The sequence below is a fragment of the Taeniopygia guttata genome, chromosome 3 (genome assembly GCF_048771995.1).
Source record: "Taeniopygia guttata chromosome 3, bTaeGut7.mat, whole genome shotgun sequence".
NCBI lineage: Eukaryota > Metazoa > Chordata > Aves > Passeriformes > Estrildidae > Taeniopygia > Taeniopygia guttata.
The window spans coordinates 101,044,497-101,066,048 of NC_133027.1; the positions used below are offsets into that span (position 1 = coordinate 101,044,497).

Below are 21,552 nucleotides of genomic sequence, written 5' to 3' on the forward strand. Positions count from 1 at the left end.
CCCAAACATCCCAGAGAGCGTAACACACACATCTGAGCCACAGCACCCAAATATCTCAGGGAGCGAAACACACACATCTGAGCCATAGCACCCAAATATCTCAGGGAGAGAAACACACACAACTGAGCCACAGCACCCAAATATCTCAGGGAGCGAAACACACACACCTGAGCCACAGCACCCAAACATCACAGAGAGAAACACACACATTTGAGACACAGCACCCAAACATCCCAGAGAGCGTCACACACACATCTGAGTCACAGCACCCAAACATCTGAGCCACAGCACCCAAACATCCCCAGCTGCACAAACTCACAGGAATACATGAATAACATGGCTAAGCACTGTACAAAAAGCAGGCCTATGCAGGAAGCCATAAGCCACAGAGCAGACATCTCTGTTAAGAATGGATATATAATGCCATCCTAAATGAGATATTGTATAGTAGATTTAACATTTCAGAGATAACCCACCATTTGACAGAAAAAATTACATTTGTACACAAAAAATGAAGGAAGTGCATGCTTGTTTATACAAGAAGTAGTCAAATAAAGATATGGCAAGGCCTGAGCACTCTACAGTTCTACTTAAATTAGAAAAAGGATTAATAAACTGAGTTTTGTAATACCAAAGTTGAATATATACATTAAAAAATCCATTAAATAATCAAATCACAGCAGTTTTTTAAAAGCACCATGTTTTGTTTTAGAAAAGTTTGTCTACACAGTCCTACCTCTGTAGGTTGGCTGGAAGACAGCTTATCTTCATCTGTCTGTGTGGGCATTTTCAGGCCACCATATTTCTTCCAATAAATCCAGCAAGATGCACACAACCTACACTGCATATTAGGAGGGCCCCAAGAATACCATTGGTGAGACTGCGGAGCTAAGGAGGAGAAAGCAGCACAGGTGAACTGGTGCATGCTATATTCACTACAGTCAATCCAAATGCTGTAATAGATGACTATATAATGTACATAACACATGGCAACAGCACAGCATTGCATGGATAAATATTTAATATATCTGACACAGAAAGTAAGAACTTGAATTGCTTGTTGCTTTTTATTTTTACAAACGCACCAGAGAGGTGAACGCCAAATGGAAATTTGGGAAATGCTTTTTTAATGAATTTCAAACCAGGGACTTTGTATTGCTGAGATTTTCTCCCAGAGGACTACCAGAAAAAAACCAACAAACCCAGTATTTCTAATCTCACCCTGAAAGACAGGCTAATTAAGTTGGATTTTATATCTGCTCTCATATAACCTCTGTTGAGGGCTGCTATTTCAAGAAGTCCAACAAAAATTATCAGAAAAACACAAAACACTAGAAAGAAACAATAGTCCTCTCCATGTTCCCCCAACAACAGCGGAGGGGTAAAAAACACCCCAAAACCATGCAAAGCAAAAAAAATCTCAAAACCCCTGCAGCCTTAAAGAAAAAACAAAAATAAATTTGAATCCATCTTTGTGAAGGTAAAGGAATAATAGATCAATGACATCATATTATACTACTTAAACTTTCCATGCTTTATGAATCATGAAGATATTTGAATATTTTAATTAATATACTGAAGGTAGCTCTACCTTGAAGATATTTCTGCCATAAGAGCAATTGCAAATTATCCTCTGTCACATGCTAACAAAAGTACATACCTTTTTTCTAACAGCACATATTAAGATTCACCTAAACTCTTCAGTCATTAAAAAATATATTTACTTACTATAGCAGCTTTCACAAGCCCGACCTATTACTGTGGTTTGTGCCTGGTAAGAGGCTCCCATTGCTCCGTTGACTGCAGCAGGTTTCCCATTGTTGCTGGATATTTGATTTGGATTTGGTTTATTGCTTTAAATAATTTTTTTTTAAGTTAAAAAAAAAAAAAAGGTTGTTTTATTAACTGGTTAGTCAACATGAAGACAAACAATCTAATTCTGGAATTCTGATGTGTGCTGACAACATTTATAAAAATTCTCTAAACAGCAAAAGTAACTTTTGTACTCCTCTACTATTTTCAGCATTCTCAGACACTTGCTATGTTGAGAGCAGCTCTGATGCTCCAATTTGCAGCTTTTAGTGTGCTCACATGGCAAGCTGATAAAAGACCATCTCTCAGGGTCAAAGCATTAACAACAGTCTGACACAGTGTGGAATTTTAGAAGGTGGTTCTAGTCAACAGATAAGGTATACAAGTCAAAGATGGACTTTGGGTGAAGTATAACAAGAAGAGCAACTGCCTGTAATACAACAAGGTTGTTGATCCCAGGAAAGGGTCAAACAGCCTCCTGTCTGAAAAAGAAGTGCCCACATAGTACAAATGTCTTATATCTATGGCAAAACTCACCCATATATCAGGTTGTTCTGTCTCAGTTCTCTTCTAAATTACTTCCTTTCTAAGAAGGCTAACTGTTTATTGGATATTTATGTTTGGCTTTTTAATATTATTATTATACTATATGATTCTCGTAATTATTGTAACTTCTAATACTTCAGTGAAGTAGGACTTTACAGGTCAATTAATTCAGAGAGCATTAATATAATTCCTCACTAGATTAAGTGCAATATTTCCAGAGTTTCAACTTTATGAGTCTTAATTATTCTCAATACAATGCAAGACTGGATACATTGATTCCTAAGATAATTATTTGTCATTTGAGGTAGTATAAAATATATTCAAGAAAAGTTAAAATGACAATTGAAGAAACCTTTGCTGTATCAAGTCTCTATTTCAAATGCCAGCAAGTCTGTCTCCTGCCTTCTCCTTATTCACTGTAGCAGCAAGAGACAATTTTACAATTTCCCCATATTCTTGATCCTGGGCTCAGGGTACAGGAGAAGAGCTTGAAAGATTATTAAGTCTTCTACATTATGATCTGTTGCTTAGTTACCTTTCAGAAATGCCATGAATTGAAAGGGACTCTCTAGAATTAAGGACAGAACCTTGCAATTACAGGAAACACCTAATGATCAAGTTCAAAAAGGTGCTCAGCTTTGAGAATCAATTCTACTCAGATTTCAAATGTAATAAATGAGTCTGGAAGTAGGGCATTTAGCAATCCCATGCCCACCACAGATACTAAATCCTTGATAAATCCTACCATCCTCCTACAGTTGACTAGGGATTTTGTCTTGAAATGGAGGCAAAAGACAGGCAGTAAGATAAAAGTGCAAAACCCCCACATTTGGAAACACATTTTGCCATCCAACACAGCTGGTCCCTACTGTGAACATATTGAAAATCCATAACTGTCCACATGGACTGAGGAAATTAAATTGAGAAAGCATAATGTAAAGACTGAGCACCTTATGGTTTTCCTAAAGCATAACCACTCATCTGAAAAGGTTAGGGAACACTCATACTAGAGTTTTTAGCTTTTTTTTAAACAGCGTGACTTATTAGAGATGTGAGCTTCAAAACTCACAAAATTTGTTCTGAGATAAGATTAAAATAATTAATTTAACAGTCTGCTGCTTTCATTGTTACATCTGTTTAAGAGAGAAATGAAACTCTATTGTATATAATTTTTACAAAACCTCAAAAGTATTTGCAAAGTACTTCCTTTGTTATTATATTCTTCTGTTATACAAACACTCACAACAGTGGGAAGTTCATATATAAGTAAACTGAATATACCCCAGAAAGCTTAGAAAAAAGTGATTTGGAAACCTTTCTCTTGTCATAATATTGAGGAAATTATGAATATGAAGGAGGGATTTTATCTTTTTTTCTGCAAACCACATGTTAACAGAAGCAGATATAGCATCCAGTTTAAATATAAAAGAAATACAGATCAAAAATCCCTCAAGAAGAAAACTAGACTGAATTAATAGCACGTGGTCAAAGACAGGAGATCTGGGGCTGTGTGCTACCTTAAATTTAGAACCAGAACATCTCTTGTCTCTATATGAAGAACAGATTTTAATCAGCCAGATAAAACTGTAATGGGAAAGTGTCTGATTTTTTTAATGTAACTACATTATCAACTGCTTCTACTTTGAAATATTGCACTTATGCAAATATGAAGTGTTATGCTACAGAGATTTGGAAGGTATTATTTTGAAAAATCTGCTTTTTAAATTAATAGGCTCTTCTTGCATATGAACAGTCCACAGGCAGTACTTGATGAGCCTTTGTAAAACTTCTTATTCCACACAAAAAGACTGCAGGTCAAAAACAAAGATCAGTAAAGTAAGAAGGTTTCACTTAAGACAAGAGTTTCTGGCATTTTCTAATTATATCTCTGCATATAACAAATGCTGTTAAAGCAACCATTAGAGAGATGACTAGGAAAATACCATGCATGTAACTGCTTGTTACTGTTTCACACTTTTACCTGTATATTACTCAAAAAATTACTTTGTTCTTATACTCACTAGGTGGGGATGTATACTTGTTTCAATTTACTTTCTGCTTCAGCTGCTTTCAGACGTTTCTAGTTGAAAAATTAAAACATTAAAATATTTTATTACATTAAGGTATGACATTTCATAAACCTGTACACAATACATCTTTTAATTATTTGTATTTTGTGATTTCAGAAGAGCTTCCAAAACAAGCATAGATATCTACACAACAAAAATTATAAAAAACAAGCTCTTGATTTTTAGTATTAGTTTGAAATCCTAATATGCTGTCCTTCCCAGTAAAACTCACAGGCCTCACATAGGACAACAAAACTGTAAGGACGACAGTTTACATAAATCATATCCATATAGACACTGTGGCTACCCCTCAGTGGAGAATTAAGTAGAAACTAAATGAATGAAATTGTGTTCCTCATCAGTCATGTAACAAAACTTCTTGCCTGCTGTCCAACTGAAGCTGAGCTTTTATAACACAGTACTAGTAACAATAAAGTCCACCGAGTCTTAGAAATAACTAAACACTTACTAGCATCAAATGCCATCAAAACTGCGGCTCAGGAACATCACAGTAACAGGACAGCTATACTACTGTCAAGATAGTCTGTGAATTTATTAAATCATTACTTTCTTCATACTTGCTACAAATTCAAACCATTTTGCATTTCTATAGCATTGACAAGTTTCAGTTATTGCCATATATTATACAAGTAATTAAGACAACAGTTTTTTCAGCAGTGGCACAAGAAATACCAAGTTCAGGTGTCTACAGATTTTCCAAAACATTTTTATGTAAAAGATGAAAAAGCATTCATTCCCTGTACTTTTTGTACTCAAGACATTACTTCTGTTCCCTTGAGAGAAAAAAGGAAAAGCAAGAAAGAAAAGGATCTGAATTATGGTCAATTTCATTACAGAGGATAAAAAAGAGGAGGGGACACATTTATAGCCAGCAATAATAAATCAGTACTACCTGTCTTCATCAAGTGATTAAAATTCAGTCCTTCACCTGCAATAGCCATTTCTCCTCTCTGCTGCACTCCTATTTTTTGATATCCAATTTTTGCCTGGTTTATAATCCAGGAAAATATTTCCCACCTTGAGAAAACTATCATTAGATGACACTGCTCTGAGAGTCCCTTGCCTGAGCCATGAGGTGAGTTACAGGGTTATTCAGCTTTACTGGCCCAGCAGTCTGACTGAACCTCCTGGTGTAAGCTGCCATTCTTCTCCATTTCATTAAGTTGCCTCTGTGTTGTCCATTTATAAAATTGCAACTTTAAGGAGTAATGTGTAACAAATAGACTCCTAATCAGTCCATGCCACCATTAATTAATTCCTGTGCAATGAGAGCTCTTTTCCATTTATCTCCAAAGCAGGTTTTTTTTTCCCCTTACAGCTCCCGCTGTTCATGGATGCCCAGTTGTTGGAGCTACAGAAGTGAGCCCCACTGACACTGCTGGTACAGTTGCAATCTTTCCCCAGTGCCAGACTTGACAACACTGCTCTACCCTCAGCAGGCCCATAGAAAAATGCAAACATGGTCTGCTCTGCCTGCTTGGGTCACTTTTTACAAGAGCAAGGAGAAAGAACAGCAGCAGCACCATGATCCAAGTCTCATAAATTGGTAGTTTTAAATCTGAGAACATTTCATAGCCCCAGCAGAGAAGCTCCCAATGGTGAACTCCCTCTGCTTAACAGCAGGACACAGGTTTTCCACACTGTCTCTTGTTTGTTCTCATATTATTTCCAACAATACAGAACTTGTTTGCAGCCTGAAAGAAGCATGTGCTACTGCCAGGCAACGGGTTGCCACACATTCCTCAGAGCTTCCTAACAAACTGGTCCATTCTACAAAAAAGAATAAATCTTACACCTACCACAAGTGAAAGAGAAAATACAATAAAGGACCAAAAAGGATGAAAGTAGCCCTGAAGCACTGTCAAAATGTAAAGGCATGTGTAGGAAGCTGTATTAAGCCCTGATGGCAGTGTCAATAAGAAGTGACTATATACACATAGATTAAATTTTAGCATACTTTTAGTATTGGCATGGGGGTTGCAAGAAATGCAATTTAACAATTGCTTTTCTCTTTTATTTACTAAAGGGAATTATAAGCTGCCTTCTAAAAAAAATAATGCAATGGCATTTCAGTATAAGCTATATTTTTATACATTAAAACTATGGCTAACATTGGTCTGTAAAAGCAACAGAACATGTCACAGCTTGAATTCTCACTGACATACCAATTTCAAAGTACCAAAAGAGAGGAAAGGATACAGAAAGAAAACTACCAATAGTTGCAGAGATTTCTGAGATTAAACCCCTGTCTGTTGAAATCTAGAGACAGAACTGGCAAAAGCTGAAGGTTAAAACTGAAAATATCTAGATAAGAAACAAAGCACCAGTTTGTAACAAATCCCTGGAGCAATGTAATAAATTACTGGAGCAATGTAACAAAGAGAGTTGATGCTTTATCTGGAAAAAAAAATTTACATCTTAAACAGTATTTCGAACAGGTCTTACAGACTGCATTGCACGGGAGGTCAGACTATATAAATCCAGTTTTTCCACCTGGGGTCTACTGCTTTCAATGAATTAGCATTGAAAAATAATGTTTATGGGTTTTAAGAAATTTTGTTAAGACTATCAACTCACAAATATCCCAAGAAATAACCACTGCCCTAAATTTGTACTGTTTGCAACAGTGGAAATAAATAAATGAGAGCCAAATGTAATATATTGCTGCAGTAGAGCAATTTAGCTACCATTTAATGTGTTCACTCTTTTCCTCTTACACAGTCTCAGTAAAATCTTTTCCCATTGAATCAGACATTCAAGGAGAACACCACAAATAAATTTTCATTCAATACAATCAATCAGTCAATCAAACCTGGCCTTCCTCAAACACCATATATAACACAGTGGTCATGAGAAGTGCCCTCTCACCAGAAATGATTACCCAAGGCTGAATTAGTTTTGGTAGACAAGTTCAGAGAACTTTAACATATCTTCCCTTCACTTTAACTTGAAGGGAAGATATTTTCAAAACAAGGTGGTAGCAGCACCTCCACTGCCATTAAATCCCCACATTTAAAACTTAGCAAGAATAACATTAGGTAACAATTATGATAAAGAAACCTTTCTTATGCCTGACACAACACATCCAATTCACACAAAGAAATAAAGGTAATTAAAATTAATTTTTCATATTAAAACCAATCTAGAACTCAGAGATTGTATTTTAAGATTCAAGTATGCGCACTGACCTTTTTCATCTTCCCATTCCCACCAGTCCCCCCTGCCCCTCAACATGAGATTTAGAGAAGAATGACTCTGAAATTTCCACTTTACTACTGAATACATTTTCTCCCTGAACTACATTCAATTATCATTGCTTGTTCTTTTTGGGAAAAAAACCCATAAAGATATTGATTTGACAGAACTGTATCATTTTTTACCATTCCAAAAAATCTAAACAAGGGCATGATGAAGTCCTGATCCCTTCTTAGGAAGAATTATAGGAATGTTAACCAGGATAAAAATTAGGCATTTGGCCTACACTGGTTTTATTACTGACGATCTCATACAGGACCCTGAAAAAACATGTCTAAAGAATTCCATCCTGAGTGTATTGCCATGATCTGAGCAGGATGTTGGAAGTTTATTTAGTTACAAGTAAAACAGAGGCATTTATTTACCAGAGCATTCAAGTTGCAGATAACCATAAAGCCTATGTAATTTTCCTGTAACAACCCTAATCCTGCAGAAGGATATTCAGTCTTAACACACACACCTTAAATGTTGTAGCAATAGAATCATAACAGAGCTCTAGAGAAATACAAAAGGAATCTTAGTCTTTCACCAACTACTCCAGAGCAATTATTTCAGGAAAAAGTCACATTTTTATCTGATTCTTAAAGATAATATTCTGCCCACCCATTAAGAGCTGACAAGATGCACAGCAAATCTGTTGACAGACCCTTCTAGAATAAAAATCAACAGTGGAAAAGGGGTTAAAAGTGAAATGAATGGTGACAAACCTAGAAAAATATGTATTTAAATGGAGCATATTATATACTATTTGTATTATCCATAGAACTAAATGTCAAAGTGTTACTCCATGACTCTACCATGCAGTTAAAGACCTTTCCCTTAATTTCCATGCCCTAACAAGATGATGTAGAAATAATTTCAAATAAATCAGAACAACCTGAAGTAACCATCCCCGATACATTTAATTTGAAACAAGTCCAAAGATCCATCTAAGAGTACAGCTGTAGTTATTACAGCATAAAAATTACTTTCAATACACTGTCCATAACATCACCATCAATTATGCAGCAAATAAAGGAACTACTAGCTTAAACATTAAATCGGAAATTAAAACAGAGCCTTTTAAAGTATGTTATGGTCCAAACCAAGGAGTAAATATATAAAGAGTACAATATATTAAAAGTATCAACACTGACATTTTGCCTAATCCTGCTAAAAATATCCCAGTATTGGTACCCAATGTAATCTTAACATGTTTTTGTTCAACCCAAACAGTTGAACACTCAATCAGGATGAACAAACCCACTGTGTGCAGAATGGTCTCAATTTTGAAATGCTGGTAATGCCAAAGTAATGCCTTGTCCAGAAGTACCAATAAAAGGTTCATCACACCAGCAGCCACTGTAACACAATGTATTTTTGTGCTTCCTTCGGTCCCATGGCAGAGCTTCACAGCCTAAAGCATTTGCTCTGCAGGCCATTTCCATCTGTTCCCCTACTGAAGGAGGAACCAGGAATCCCATTGCTTCAAACCAGCATAGAATACAAATAGGTTAAAAAGCTCTTCACAGCTATGGGATGTACAGCAGGCCCCAGAGGATTCACCAATGCAGCATGTAACAGCACTGGTCTATACCTGAAAATATTACCTTAGGCTTCCCATCGTATATTTTTATGGTTTAACAACAACACTTTTTTTAAAGAATGTCTCAGACTGGTTCATTCTGAAATAGTATTTGAATTACCTGCTGCACATATCTGTCAGTGGTTTTCCACATGTAGTAATATTCAATGATGCTAGTCAGAGACTTCCAAGGGAGCTGAAAAACATTTTTTACAAATTAAAGTGGTTCCAAGAAATTGCAATGTCTACTTCTTATAAAACACATGTTAAATTCAAGTACAGTTGAGACAAATGCTAAAACCTGAATGTGTTAAATGACTGCATTAGAATCCATATGCAAACAAGCGCATATTGCAATTAGTAATACACAACCTTTCCTTAGAGTTAATAAGTATGCTGAATTATGGTATCACACATCCAAATCTACATGTAATTTATTCTGTTTAGGCCACATAGTTAAACAAAATTATCAAAACAGATAATTTTCCATTAGGAAACACAGAAGGTAATATCTCTTTTAAAAAGTGTGTCCATTGGAGAATAACATTAGGACTGAAAGAAATCATCTTGACAAGACTGTGCTCGAGTCTCATGATAATTTTACTCTTAAAAAATACAAAGGATACCATACATAGTTCAGATTCTTCATGTCCCATAACAACTCAGCTGCTCATACATTACCAATAGTTTTGCATAAACTCCCACATGCTCTCAACTATTAACAAGAAACAAAAGAATGCGAGGGACAAATGTTACCCTGAGCAACACGAGTGATACTGACAATAAATATTTCACACAAATCTCTGTACAAACAAGGTAACTTTGATAATGACAATTATTTTGGGTGCCCACGTTCATCAGTAAAAAAAAAAAAAAAAAGTGTTAACCTAGGTGTAGGGGAGAAAATTAGGCAATCATTTTTAATTATCACCAAATAATCTATTTAACTCAAGGTCTTTCTAGAATTTAAATTAGGATGTCTTATCCAAAATTTATGCAATTTTTCTTCATGAGCTGGAAACATTACTTATTTGTATGTTATATTTTCTAGAGGCATGCATTAATGCAAATATTATCTGCTTTCTAGAAATGAGGATGATGTTTAAGAGGTTCCAGAAAATACAGGTGTGGAAACTGATCTTTCCAGCCTTACTGACCCAACTAGGCAGCTTTCTGCATGTTTTAAGCCAAAAAAAGAGTGTCCTGCACTTTTAGTTAAATCCTAAAACACCAGAGGAACACCTTCTCAAACTGCCTCTCCCTGTATGCAGGAGCTCACTAGTTTTTCAAGCTGCTTGATTCAGGTTCAGAGTCAGAAGCATTCAGAAGTGTGTGAATCCCTGAACACTTACATTTGATCCAAAAGTAGCAGTATTCAAAATGTTTATGCTGATGTCTCAATAAGTAGTATACAAATTCAGGTTCCTAAAATCCTTTTACTTTCTCAGGTAAATTATGTCTTGAAATAAATCTTCCCTCAAAAAGGCCAGTGACAAGAAGTTGTGTTTGGTGTGAGGTGACAGATAAAATGATTCTCAGTCTTCAGGTCCACATTCCCCCTGGCATCCAGGTGAAATGCTGTCACCCCAACCACCTGCCATTGTCAATTAGTACATTTTACATATCCGTATTTCTTTTCCTTCCTGAATATTTATTGGCACGTTCACACCACAAATGTTTGCCATTTCTCCAGAAAATACTTGGATCTGCTTTAACTATGGCTGTGACACCAGTATGTTCATTTACTCACTAGGCATCTACAACTAAAGGAATGTAATTAAGAAACTTGGACCAAATAACTGTAATCCTTTTATACTTTGATTCAAAACTTGGAAAAGCTGTTTGACAGACTGAGCATGGATAACCTGTATTCCATTTATCTATGTAATTAAAGCTCTGAACTGCCAGTGAAGCTGTGAACAGCCATAGATTAATACATGACCAACTTCTGTTCTTGAATGAAGTAAATATGCTCATCTGCACAACATTTTTGAAAGACAAAATTAGTAAAAGCTATCAGCTCTACAAAAACAGAGAGAGGGGAATTTTAAGTTTCTTTAGTTTCTCCAGGCTAAAAACAGACCAATCAAATCAGCAAGAAAAGTTCAGGACTGTAAAGCAGCCTAAAATGAACATGGTAATTTTAAGCCATGTTTTCACAATTCTCTAAAACTGAAAAACAGTTGCTCCTGCTTTCTATAAACAGTCCCTACTCTTGATTACCAAGGTCCTTCCTGCCATATCCGAGAGGTAATAGTTATACATTAGTGAGAACTGTTGGTAATGAAAAACTAAGAATTAACAAGTATAACATCTTTGTCCTACTGTTAGGAAAATAGTTACATTTGGAGAACATAAAATATCCATTCTTTTCCCATTCTACTACTCTGGGATGTGAAATAATTCAAGAACATGAAGTAAATTGAATTAGCTTATAAGGTTTAGCTTGATTAGGATTCACACAGAGTCTTAAAGACAGAAGAACCTCTCCTGCAAGAGTCAATGAGTCAACAATTGATGAAAATTATTATTCAAAAGCTAGATTGGTAACAATTACAAATGAGCATCTCCTATCTATGAAAAAAAGGTAGAGACCTTTACACCATTTAATTTATAACAATCTTGTTTATTAACATTTAGTATTTGTAGTGTAATACTTGAGCTGCACATTGAACATCAAACAGCTGCAATTCCCAGTAACTGCTGGAAAAGTAAATGAATCTGCATTTTACACAACTGTCATGTAAGGACTGCAATAGCAGCTGCTGTGCCTTGCAAATCTGGGCTGGCACGGAAAAGGCAACTCCTCTGGGTTGTAATGACCCAGGCAGGTACTGTATCACCCTTCTGCTACCAATCTCTTTCTGCCATGCAACGCGACTTTCTTGCCTGTCCTGTGGCACCACTGCATGACTGCTGAGGTTGGAGTTTAATGTCAGTAGGATTTTGTCTTTACATCCTACGTGGAGACCCAAACAAGTTCACAGGTAAACTATCGGTTTCATGATCTTCTTTGCCCTTGCTCTTACAACACATCTAAGAGTACTTAGGTACTTATCAGCAGTAAACTTAACAATGGCTTGCCATGAAGAGAGAGATGATAAAAGATGAAAGTATCATCGTGGAAAATCACTGCTTACGTGCTACGCATTTATACCTACCTCACCTTGCAGAAACTTCACATATCCGTGATCTAAATCTCGATGGACTATTTTCGATGATTACTTAAAAAGCAAATGTGTGTTTTCAAATCCCTGCACTTTTAGAATGCTACATAGGAAGTGAGAACACATAAATTTTACACTAGAGAAATTAAGATATCCCAAGACTACACAATGACTAACATAATTGAAAGACTTCAAATTACATAGAATTAAATTAAGACTGTGCACTGTTCTTAGTACCATATAAATTGAGATATAAAATAGATGTTCATCTAAGGATGTTTTTAAAATGACATTTTTCCAAAGATTAAAAAAAAAAAAGTGACTAAGAATAGATAATATCCCTGTTCTAACTAAAATAAGCTATAATTAATTAGTGCCCCACATCCATTTGTGCTGCACTCTGACTCATGGTTAAGGTGCCCTCAGTAGGTTATGCAATGCTATCACCAGATCTTTGTGTGTCTCCTGCTCTGGGAGGAGACCAGGGCAAAATAGCTGCACTTTGGGAAGGAAGTTTTAGTGAAAGAGGGAGGGTAATGGGACAAAACTCTTTCAGAGTATCCAAGACAAAATTTTAATATTGTAAACAACTTCTAGTAAAGTAATTCAAATATCTAGCATTTGAATATTACAAATGCAGAAGCAACTCTTGTGACATGTTACTACACTGCATCACTTTAATACAGTAGTAGGTAAAACAGAAATTATACAGAAAACAAAAATACCACATAAATACCAGAGAAAAGCCTTCTGCATGCTTGCTCACAAACTGTGTTAGGACACAGCTTGTAAACAGCCAATAAAAGATGTTATATGCTTAAAGAATTTTCAAAAGCCAAATATTATATATATTATATATTAGGAACCATTTAATTAGAAGACATCACTCCTGAACTATTGTACAGTTACAAATGAGAACCATTTGTCTGTATAAAAAATAATAAGAAATGTAGTTTACCTTAAGATTTCTGTTCTAAAAGGTCTATAAATACTGGTTTTCAATAATATTTTCTTGAACTTAAAAGAGCTGTTTCAGCCATGATGCAACTTTCAACTTTATGTCATCAATGTAATGAACATTTTCTCTCCTAGGAATCTCAAAATTAAGCATGCAGATATAATACACCTATTAAAATGTCAGTTCCTTAGAAAAACAATAGCCTTTGCTTCCCACCTTCATCCAATTACCTGTTCCATTTCAAATCTGTGAAAATGAAGGAAAGACAGCTCATTGCTAAGCCTCCTCCCACTGTCCTGCAGTCTATCTTGTAAGGACTTCTACATTTACCATACAGTACCTTTTCTTCCCCCCTCACAAAAACTATTAATAAATTCCTGCAAAGAAAATTTAAAAATCTGAGTTCTCAGAGTCATGCAGAATGAGATGAATGTGAAAATGTTTCAATTGACCTCAGTCTTAAATAATGGAATGCCTTTGCTTCAAATCTTAACTTTTTCGTGAAGCCCAACTTGAACATGGCACATCAGAGAAAATATTTTTCCTTGAAAGAAAAAGGCTCTCCACAAAATGTGAAAAAAATTGCAGCAAATTACTAGCAATTCTAGCAATCAGTGTTAGAATCCATTTAATTTCATTGCTTTGCATTAGAATTAGTAAATTAAAAGTTTACTGCCCTATAGTCTGATACTTCAGTACAAAAATTATTGTAGTTAGAACATACTGGGAAACATTTCTTTTACTTTTCAGAACTGCCAAAACATTTACTATGTCAAAACAACTCCCTGTAGTACATTTTAAAACCTATCTGAATACAAATTTCTCTCTGCTAACCATAGTAGAAAACCCCAGCTTTCCAAAAACACCCAGGGGAGTCAGCCATGTAGCTGCTAATGAATTTCACTGGAAATTGTGGAAATACCCTGCAAAGTTCCTGGATCTTTTTCAGATGATTTTAAGATCCTCAGCATGAGACATCCTACCTGATATAAAACCACTAAACAGATTATCTTCTGTCACCATCTTTCCAAACAATAGCATTGAACAAGAAAGCATATTGACTTTCAGCCAGATAAAATGTATAGCTATGTTAATCACACGGGTCAGCTACACAGATTTCTCCCCTAGCTAAACCTCCCAAACCTACAGAAAACAGCCATGTTCAACAATGGCAAAACATAGCTACAGGAAAGGGCACTACTCTCATACTTACAAAGTCTTGTCGAATGTCATTGAAGTCCTTGCCATACTTTTCCAAAGCCTCTTCAAATAAACTAGCTTCTGATGCCGACCACTCCTCCATTTCATCTCTACACAAGACAGGCCCTCCCAGTGGCACCAGAACACCGATGGCACTGCTCAGATCATAGTTGTGTTTATGCAGTGTGTCCATTGCGTGAAACTGGCACGGACAAGGAGAGAAAAAAAGATGTGCTTAAATAGACAGCAGTCCATCTCAGTTAATGCAAATTCAATATATTATTCTCTATAAACCAAGCAAGGAGCCTCAGTTAATGCTATGTTTAGAATCTATCTTGATATCATAGTTTTCTGCTGTGGAATATGCGGAAAATAAATAGTTTATTACTTAATCTCGGAAAGGAAATACCTTGATAAAATGTTTACTAAAAATGACATTAGTTTATTAGTTCCTGAAAATTACTAGCAAACATTTCTAAAGAATCTCTTGTTGGTAGAAATTAGTTCCAAGAAACCCAATAAAGACAGCGGCATATATTGACTGTGGGGCCATTTTCAATTAACAGATACTCTAAATAATAACTAAACAGTTGCTCAGACCTCTATGAGCTTAATACACTCATTGCTGGAGAAGGAAGACATTTATTGTTTTCATTATCATCATACTGAAAGAGTAGCAGGATTTTTGTCCCTTGCTAAATACTATTATCACAGACCAGTAAATAAGGTTTCTTTGGTTGATTCCCTTTCTGTTATAAAAAAGAGAAAACAAACAAATTAGAACAATCTTCACACTGTAGGTAGCACTGAATGCTTCCATTGCTAACCAAGGATGGAGAAAATAAAAAGTAAACAAACCCTCCCGTCAGGAAAACGAGCAGCACACAAGAAGCAATTCTGACTCAGCGCCCCAAAAGGCCCCATCAGCTCAATCCAAGTGGCTGTGCTGAAGGAGATATCAGAGCTATAAGTGTGATAATGTCTGTGGCTGTATCAGACAATGTGTCCCGCCACAGTGCTGAGCTCCAAGTGTAGTCTGCAAACTCTCACAAGGCACAAACCCAGCTATGAGGAAACCTTGCAAGGAAGGAGCATTCCTGCATTAGGTGTCAGTACAGCAATTCCAGCTGAGCTTCTGCATACAAATCTACTGCAAACAATGGATTTTTTTTTTTTTTTTTTGCCATCTTCTATCAATGACTATTGTCTTTCTCCAGTGTTTACTACAAGTCTTTGAGTGCTATCAAGCAGAAGATACTGGAACTGTTTTGTCTGCAAGAAGCAATGTCACTATTATCCTGCAATGCGTCATTTTACTTATGGTTCCATCATATTCACCAGCCTGGAGAAAAGCCATTGCTAAAATCAAGTATTCTAATAGGAAAGTATGCAATATATTGCCTAAAATTCATCAGCTTCATATTAGAGAACGTACATCGAAATCACTGATTTACTGTTTACCATTCAGGCAATGAGTAAACCAGGTCTAAAGACTGAACTCTTAGAGTAGATGTGCTACTGAGGTTTAAATCTTTGTTTAAATTGCAGCCCTCACAGAAAAGCAGTACACACAGGGTGTCTTCCAAGCAGCTGCTAAATCGAGATCTATTCAGTGATACCAACTTTTATAAAAAATATAACAGAAGTGAATACATCAGAATCTTGCTCTTGCTTCATGTTCATTTTTCATCTATAATAAACACCTGACTCCACAATGCTTTTTTTGATATTGCTAAAGAAAAGATTTATACCGAACTCCATGGATAAGTGCTGCCTTTGCTGAGCTGTCCTGTGATGGAAGACCACTGACAAGTTCTTTGATAACAACTCTGCATTTTACAGGTTTGTCAGCCCTGACCTGCATCAAATTTCCACACCGCAATGCAAATTGTGGTAGCAAAAGCATGACAAGCCTGAAGGCATTAGTAGAGGCTGAGAGTAAAAGTCCTGGAATGCCTTCTTTTTATCTGCTTTACCTAAAGAAGCAGGTAGAGAGTCCTGGCATTGCCTCTCTCAAACAGGAGCCTGACAGACAGAGGAAGAACCACCCTTCCCAAAGAACTCTTGCCCAGAGCATGCTGTCCAGCACAGACACAGGGGCACATCAGAGGAAAAGTGCTAGCCATGCAGCTAAGAGGCAACTTCAAGCCCAAATATAAGCAGGCAGAGGAAGAAACTTTCCACCAAAAGCTAAGGAAGGGCTGCATGGAGCTGCAAGAAAGGGCATGAGAAGGCATCCTGCAACCAGCCACACAACACAGCTCCCATTCCAGACTGAGCTGCCTCAAACAAAGAACTCAAACTGGAAACTGAGCAATTCAATCCTACTTTAAATGTGTTTATCTTAGGAGCCACATATAAGGAAGTCTAATAAAAATCATTAAAAAGACACAATCCAAAATGGAAAGGAAAAAACTGTTCATACTTTTCATTTTGAAGAGACATCCAATATCAGACTTAGGTCCCTACAGTAAGGTCACATAAGCTCCTCTGAACAAACCCACCACAAGGAGCAAGTGATGCCATCAGCCTGCTTTGCTTTAAATGGCTCTCATGGTCAGTATAAGCACTATGAAGTATTTAGGAATCTGAAACAGAAGGTCGTCCAAGTGTGTTTCTCTTCTCAGAGATCAATTTTCATTATAAAATAAAGCACTGCCTTTGAGAAGGCCAGAAGTGCAAATTTTAGTTGGTTGCCTCACAAGGCTTTACCAGTGTAAGAGAAGCATATTATCATCTAAGAAGGTAAACATACATGGTTTCACGTCTTCTTTAGGGTTTTCTAAAAGCAGGGGGTTTCCTATCTTGTCTCATTACCTTCCCTATGTTTTCAAAATAAAGGAGCCTGAAAGCAGCCTCTCAGTGTTATTCATCTGCAAGAAATGTGTACATCAACCCTGAATTTATCTATGTTCATCATCTTGGCTTTTTTCTTTTTTTTAATATCAGTTTGTTTACAGTTATCTCTCATTAAAACTAAATAAGATTAAAACTTAATTAGGAATACTGGAAAGCCACAGGTGTGGCACAATGAAATCCTATTAATATCACCTCAGATGCAAGGACTATCTTCCTTGCATTAAGAAGATAGATGGTATAATTTTCTTAGTGTCATGCACCTATATGCAAAGTATAAAAGAAATATACCACAAGTTCTGCAAATGTCTCTACTAACTTTAACTGCTGCTGAAAATATGCTTCCAATTAACATGGAAATGTCTGAAAAAGTAACTATTATAATGACAAATATGTCTTTTCTTTATTTAGAAGGAAGTACGTTGCCAAAAAGCTAAAAAAGTAGGGTTTTAAAAAGCTGAGGGAGTAGGAAAATAGAAGAGACAGACACAATAATTAAGGCTGGGGTGGCTCCTTTTATGCCTCATTATAAGATATGCCTTTCATTAAGTGTAATGGAACTTAATGGATCATTTGCAATGGAGAAACATTAACATGGCACTCAAACGAAGTATCCCTTTATTAGCAGCATTGCACATGTACTTTCAAATGAGAAATTGCCATAAGGATAAATCCACTCTATTAAATACTGAATACAGGATGCAAATAAAGAAGGGATATGCAATATGTGAAATTTATTAGAAATTCTTAATCCAACAAAATATTAATAAAAAGAAAAATGTTAAAGAACTATTTTCATGAACAAAATAAAGTACTTAATATGAACAGAATTGTGCTGGTAAAATTCATAGTAGCAACTGTGAAACAGAAAATTAATTTTGAATATTACTGAAAACATTACGTTTTGCCCCTACCTTTATGATGCTATGGTAGTCCAGACTAAATCAGTTTCCTGTTCAACAGTCTACACTGCAAAAGTGTACTTAAAAAATAATTATTTTTCTCACCATAATAAAAGATGTATTTTATCTGAAATACAAGAATTGTCCCACTCAATCAGACCAACCACCCTTTTAACTAAGCACTGTGTCTCTTACAGTAGCACCAAGGAATATTAGCTAAAACATTCAGGTAAGTCCAATCACAGTCTAAAATAAATTCCCATTTCATTGACCAGCATGTACAAAGTTTCAGCATGAGGACATTTAGAAGGTATACCTTTCCCTATTCTCCTCAGTACTAATTTATGACCTATATGGCTACATAATTTTTCTAACCTTTTTTTAACCTGCTGGTACTGCCCATTCCCACAAAATTTTGTGCAACTGAATTCAAGGGGCTTTCTATTCATTTTATAAGCAGTGCTTTAGCTATTTTGACCTAATCTGTTAGTCCCATTGAGTTTCCTCTAATTTTAATACTCCAGTATCTGGTAAATAGCAGGTCTCCATCACCTATGTGATGATGTTTAGGTACAAAATTACCTAAAATAATAAAACAACAGTTGATGTCTTTGGAAATCCAAGACAAACGTGATTCTCTGAAGCAGTAATATTTTTGGTCTCACATAGTGTGAGACCTGGCATACTTTATTTACTGTAGCACACCTTCTCATCTCAGCTAGTATGATTATACAGAAACAAACCTGCAATCAATATATTTTCACTTTCTCTAAAAGATGCAGGTGCTTACATTAACAGTGAACAGTACACTAAGAAAACATTGTAGGAATATGCTAATTGAAATGTTCTTTTAAAAAATGCTTACAAAGTCAGACTGCTTATCCTTTATAAAATATGATGACATATACGTCTAGTAAGTACAAAGTATTGTCCACACAATTTTCAGTCAGCTTTATTACCACTTACTTTAAATGACAGTGCGCTGCATCAATCCCTATACAATGTGTATTATCCACTCTGCTGTGGGTGATCCACAACTAAAGCCAAGTGTTGCACTGTGTGATTACAAGGGCAGCACTGAGAAGCTTAAAGAAAACACACAGGATTTTCTAACATACACATATACCCCTTGCTTGCAGGTAGCTAAGGACAACAGGTGGAAAATGGGGACTTTGGAGTATCAGATAGCATTGAATTCATGGATATAAAAGTTGTAGGATGCTTAAACCACCTACCAGTGTGATGTCTCGGGAAGCAGCAGCTGCACTCATGTGTAAACTAGGCTGCCTGACAGAACTACTGCAGTCCAAGGCTCGAGCAAACGTGCCAACCGCGCTGCAACAGAGGAACAGGAGCAACAGTAAATACACAGAAAGATGAAATCTCAACTATCAGATGTGCCATATCTATAAAAGTGTCCTTTTACACATGGGAGTCACATACTGTCATGTTACTGTTAAGTTTTCAGATCTTTGCTAACAAAGAACAACTTGATAAAGACAAATCTCTAAACACTGCAGCAAAAACTCTGACCTTCTGCCCCCAAAAGTAACACTGTACATATAACAGCAGCAGCTCAGAAACAAAATATACTCACAGAATTCTCATGTACCAACCTCTTAATGTATAGAATTTTCAATTAATTATGAAGTCAAATGTTCTCCACAGTTTGAAGTTTACAATCAGGACTATTATTTCTAAAATTATAATGCTATAATAGTGCTTCAAAATTATAATTCTAATTAAAATGGGGGTTCACCATGTCCCCATGAGGAAATTAAAAACATTTCATTCACTCCAGTAGTATGTGCCTACTACTTCCATTAGTGAGCCAAAAAAAGCATATTAGCCAATGTATCCCCAAAATTCCTGATGCTGACACAGGTTTCAAGCAATAATTAAATAAATTGATCTCTCAACCTACTTAATTAAAGCATTATTAATTAATCTGTTATTGAAATGGACATATTTTTCCAAAGCTTTACTTTCTTTTCCACTTTTGTTGATGAATTGTAAATGGCATCTATTACACTTAGACCAGTCTAAACTGTAAACATTTCTTGGAGAATGGTAAAACATTTCTTGGAAGTACATCTGTGTGCCATGCACAGTGAAGGAAAAGAGAATTTAACTGGGCCTAGCATATCATATAAGAAATGAGCAAAGATGCAGTGACACAAAAGATTATCAATACACAGATCAGAAGTTTCCCCAGTACCTGGATTTGTATAATGACTCTTGAAGTGCATTCAGAAAAAAACCTGTTTATTGCAGTAATGACATAACCCCTTGTAAATGCAAAGACCCAGTTACAGATGTAATGCAGTGTAGTGTAATACACCCTCTGGTGTAGGGACCCAAGCAATTATATCCTACACAACTTACAATTGCAGAATTATACCAATGGTGAATGTCACTGACAAATAAACACACTTCGCTGTATCCTCTAAATCTGATATTCAACAGTAAAACAGTGTGCACCAAAATTTTAACTCACTGAAGTTATAAATGATCATGGAGAAACTGATAAACTATGCTACCACAATTTTATCTTGAATCTCAAAAAATTTATTACTGAATGAATGTTTCAGTACTTGCTGCCACAGTCTTACAAATTAAGATTTAACAGCAGTGATTCAGTATTAACTGAACTAATTCAGCGGTATTAACAGCTTTTCTAAAGGCTGTGGAATAAATAAGTCTTATTCAAATGTTTTTCCATAACCTTTTCTCCCTCTTTGTGGAGAAGGCAAATATAAGACCAGAAAACACACACACACATTCTGGTTTTTTTCCCAAATCTTGGCAGTACATAAAACAGTATTTGTCCACAAATTGCTCCCAAGAATAAGGCTCTATTATGAACACATTTCCTGATAGTCTCTCAACCCCTTTCAACATGTTGGCATTGATAAGGGCTGTAGCTAAGCAGCCTTTCCTGTGATCCTTCTGTCCCTACTGCTCAATCCAGTGAATGTGGCATGACTGCATTTCCCTTCTGCTGCTACCTGCTAGCTTCTTATCTTCCTTTTGCATAATTAAAATTGGTCTGTTTTTACCACATTTCTAAAATAAAGTCTGAGTATGCTATGAACACTACAAAGAACAGTCACTCTCTGGCAGATCAAACTTTTGAGGCTGACTTCAGAGCCCAAGAGTATCTTGTTGCTCAGAATGTAAAATCAAAATGAAAATAAAATAT

At 36.0% G+C, this 21,552-nt stretch overlaps 1 protein-coding gene across 10 annotated transcripts in view; it reads right to left on the reverse strand.

Annotated features, from left to right (window-relative positions):
- MTA3 (metastasis associated 1 family member 3) overlaps positions 1-21,552 on the reverse strand; it is a 230,054-nt gene that overhangs the window by 53,565 nt on the left and 154,937 nt on the right. For all 10 annotated transcript variants that reach the window (XM_072927512.1, XM_072927516.1, XM_072927515.1 and 7 more), the window contains 6 exons: positions 19,586-19,685; positions 14,606-14,794; positions 9,389-9,463; positions 4,380-4,438; positions 1,729-1,853; positions 737-888 (listed from right to left, as the gene is read on the reverse strand). In XM_072927512.1, the coding sequence (XP_072783613.1) occupies positions 737-888; positions 1,729-1,853; positions 4,380-4,438; positions 9,389-9,463; positions 14,606-14,794; positions 19,586-19,685 (700 nt within the window). The remainder of the gene's footprint in view (positions 1-736; positions 889-1,728; positions 1,854-4,379; positions 4,439-9,388; positions 9,464-14,605; positions 14,795-19,585; positions 19,686-21,552) is intronic.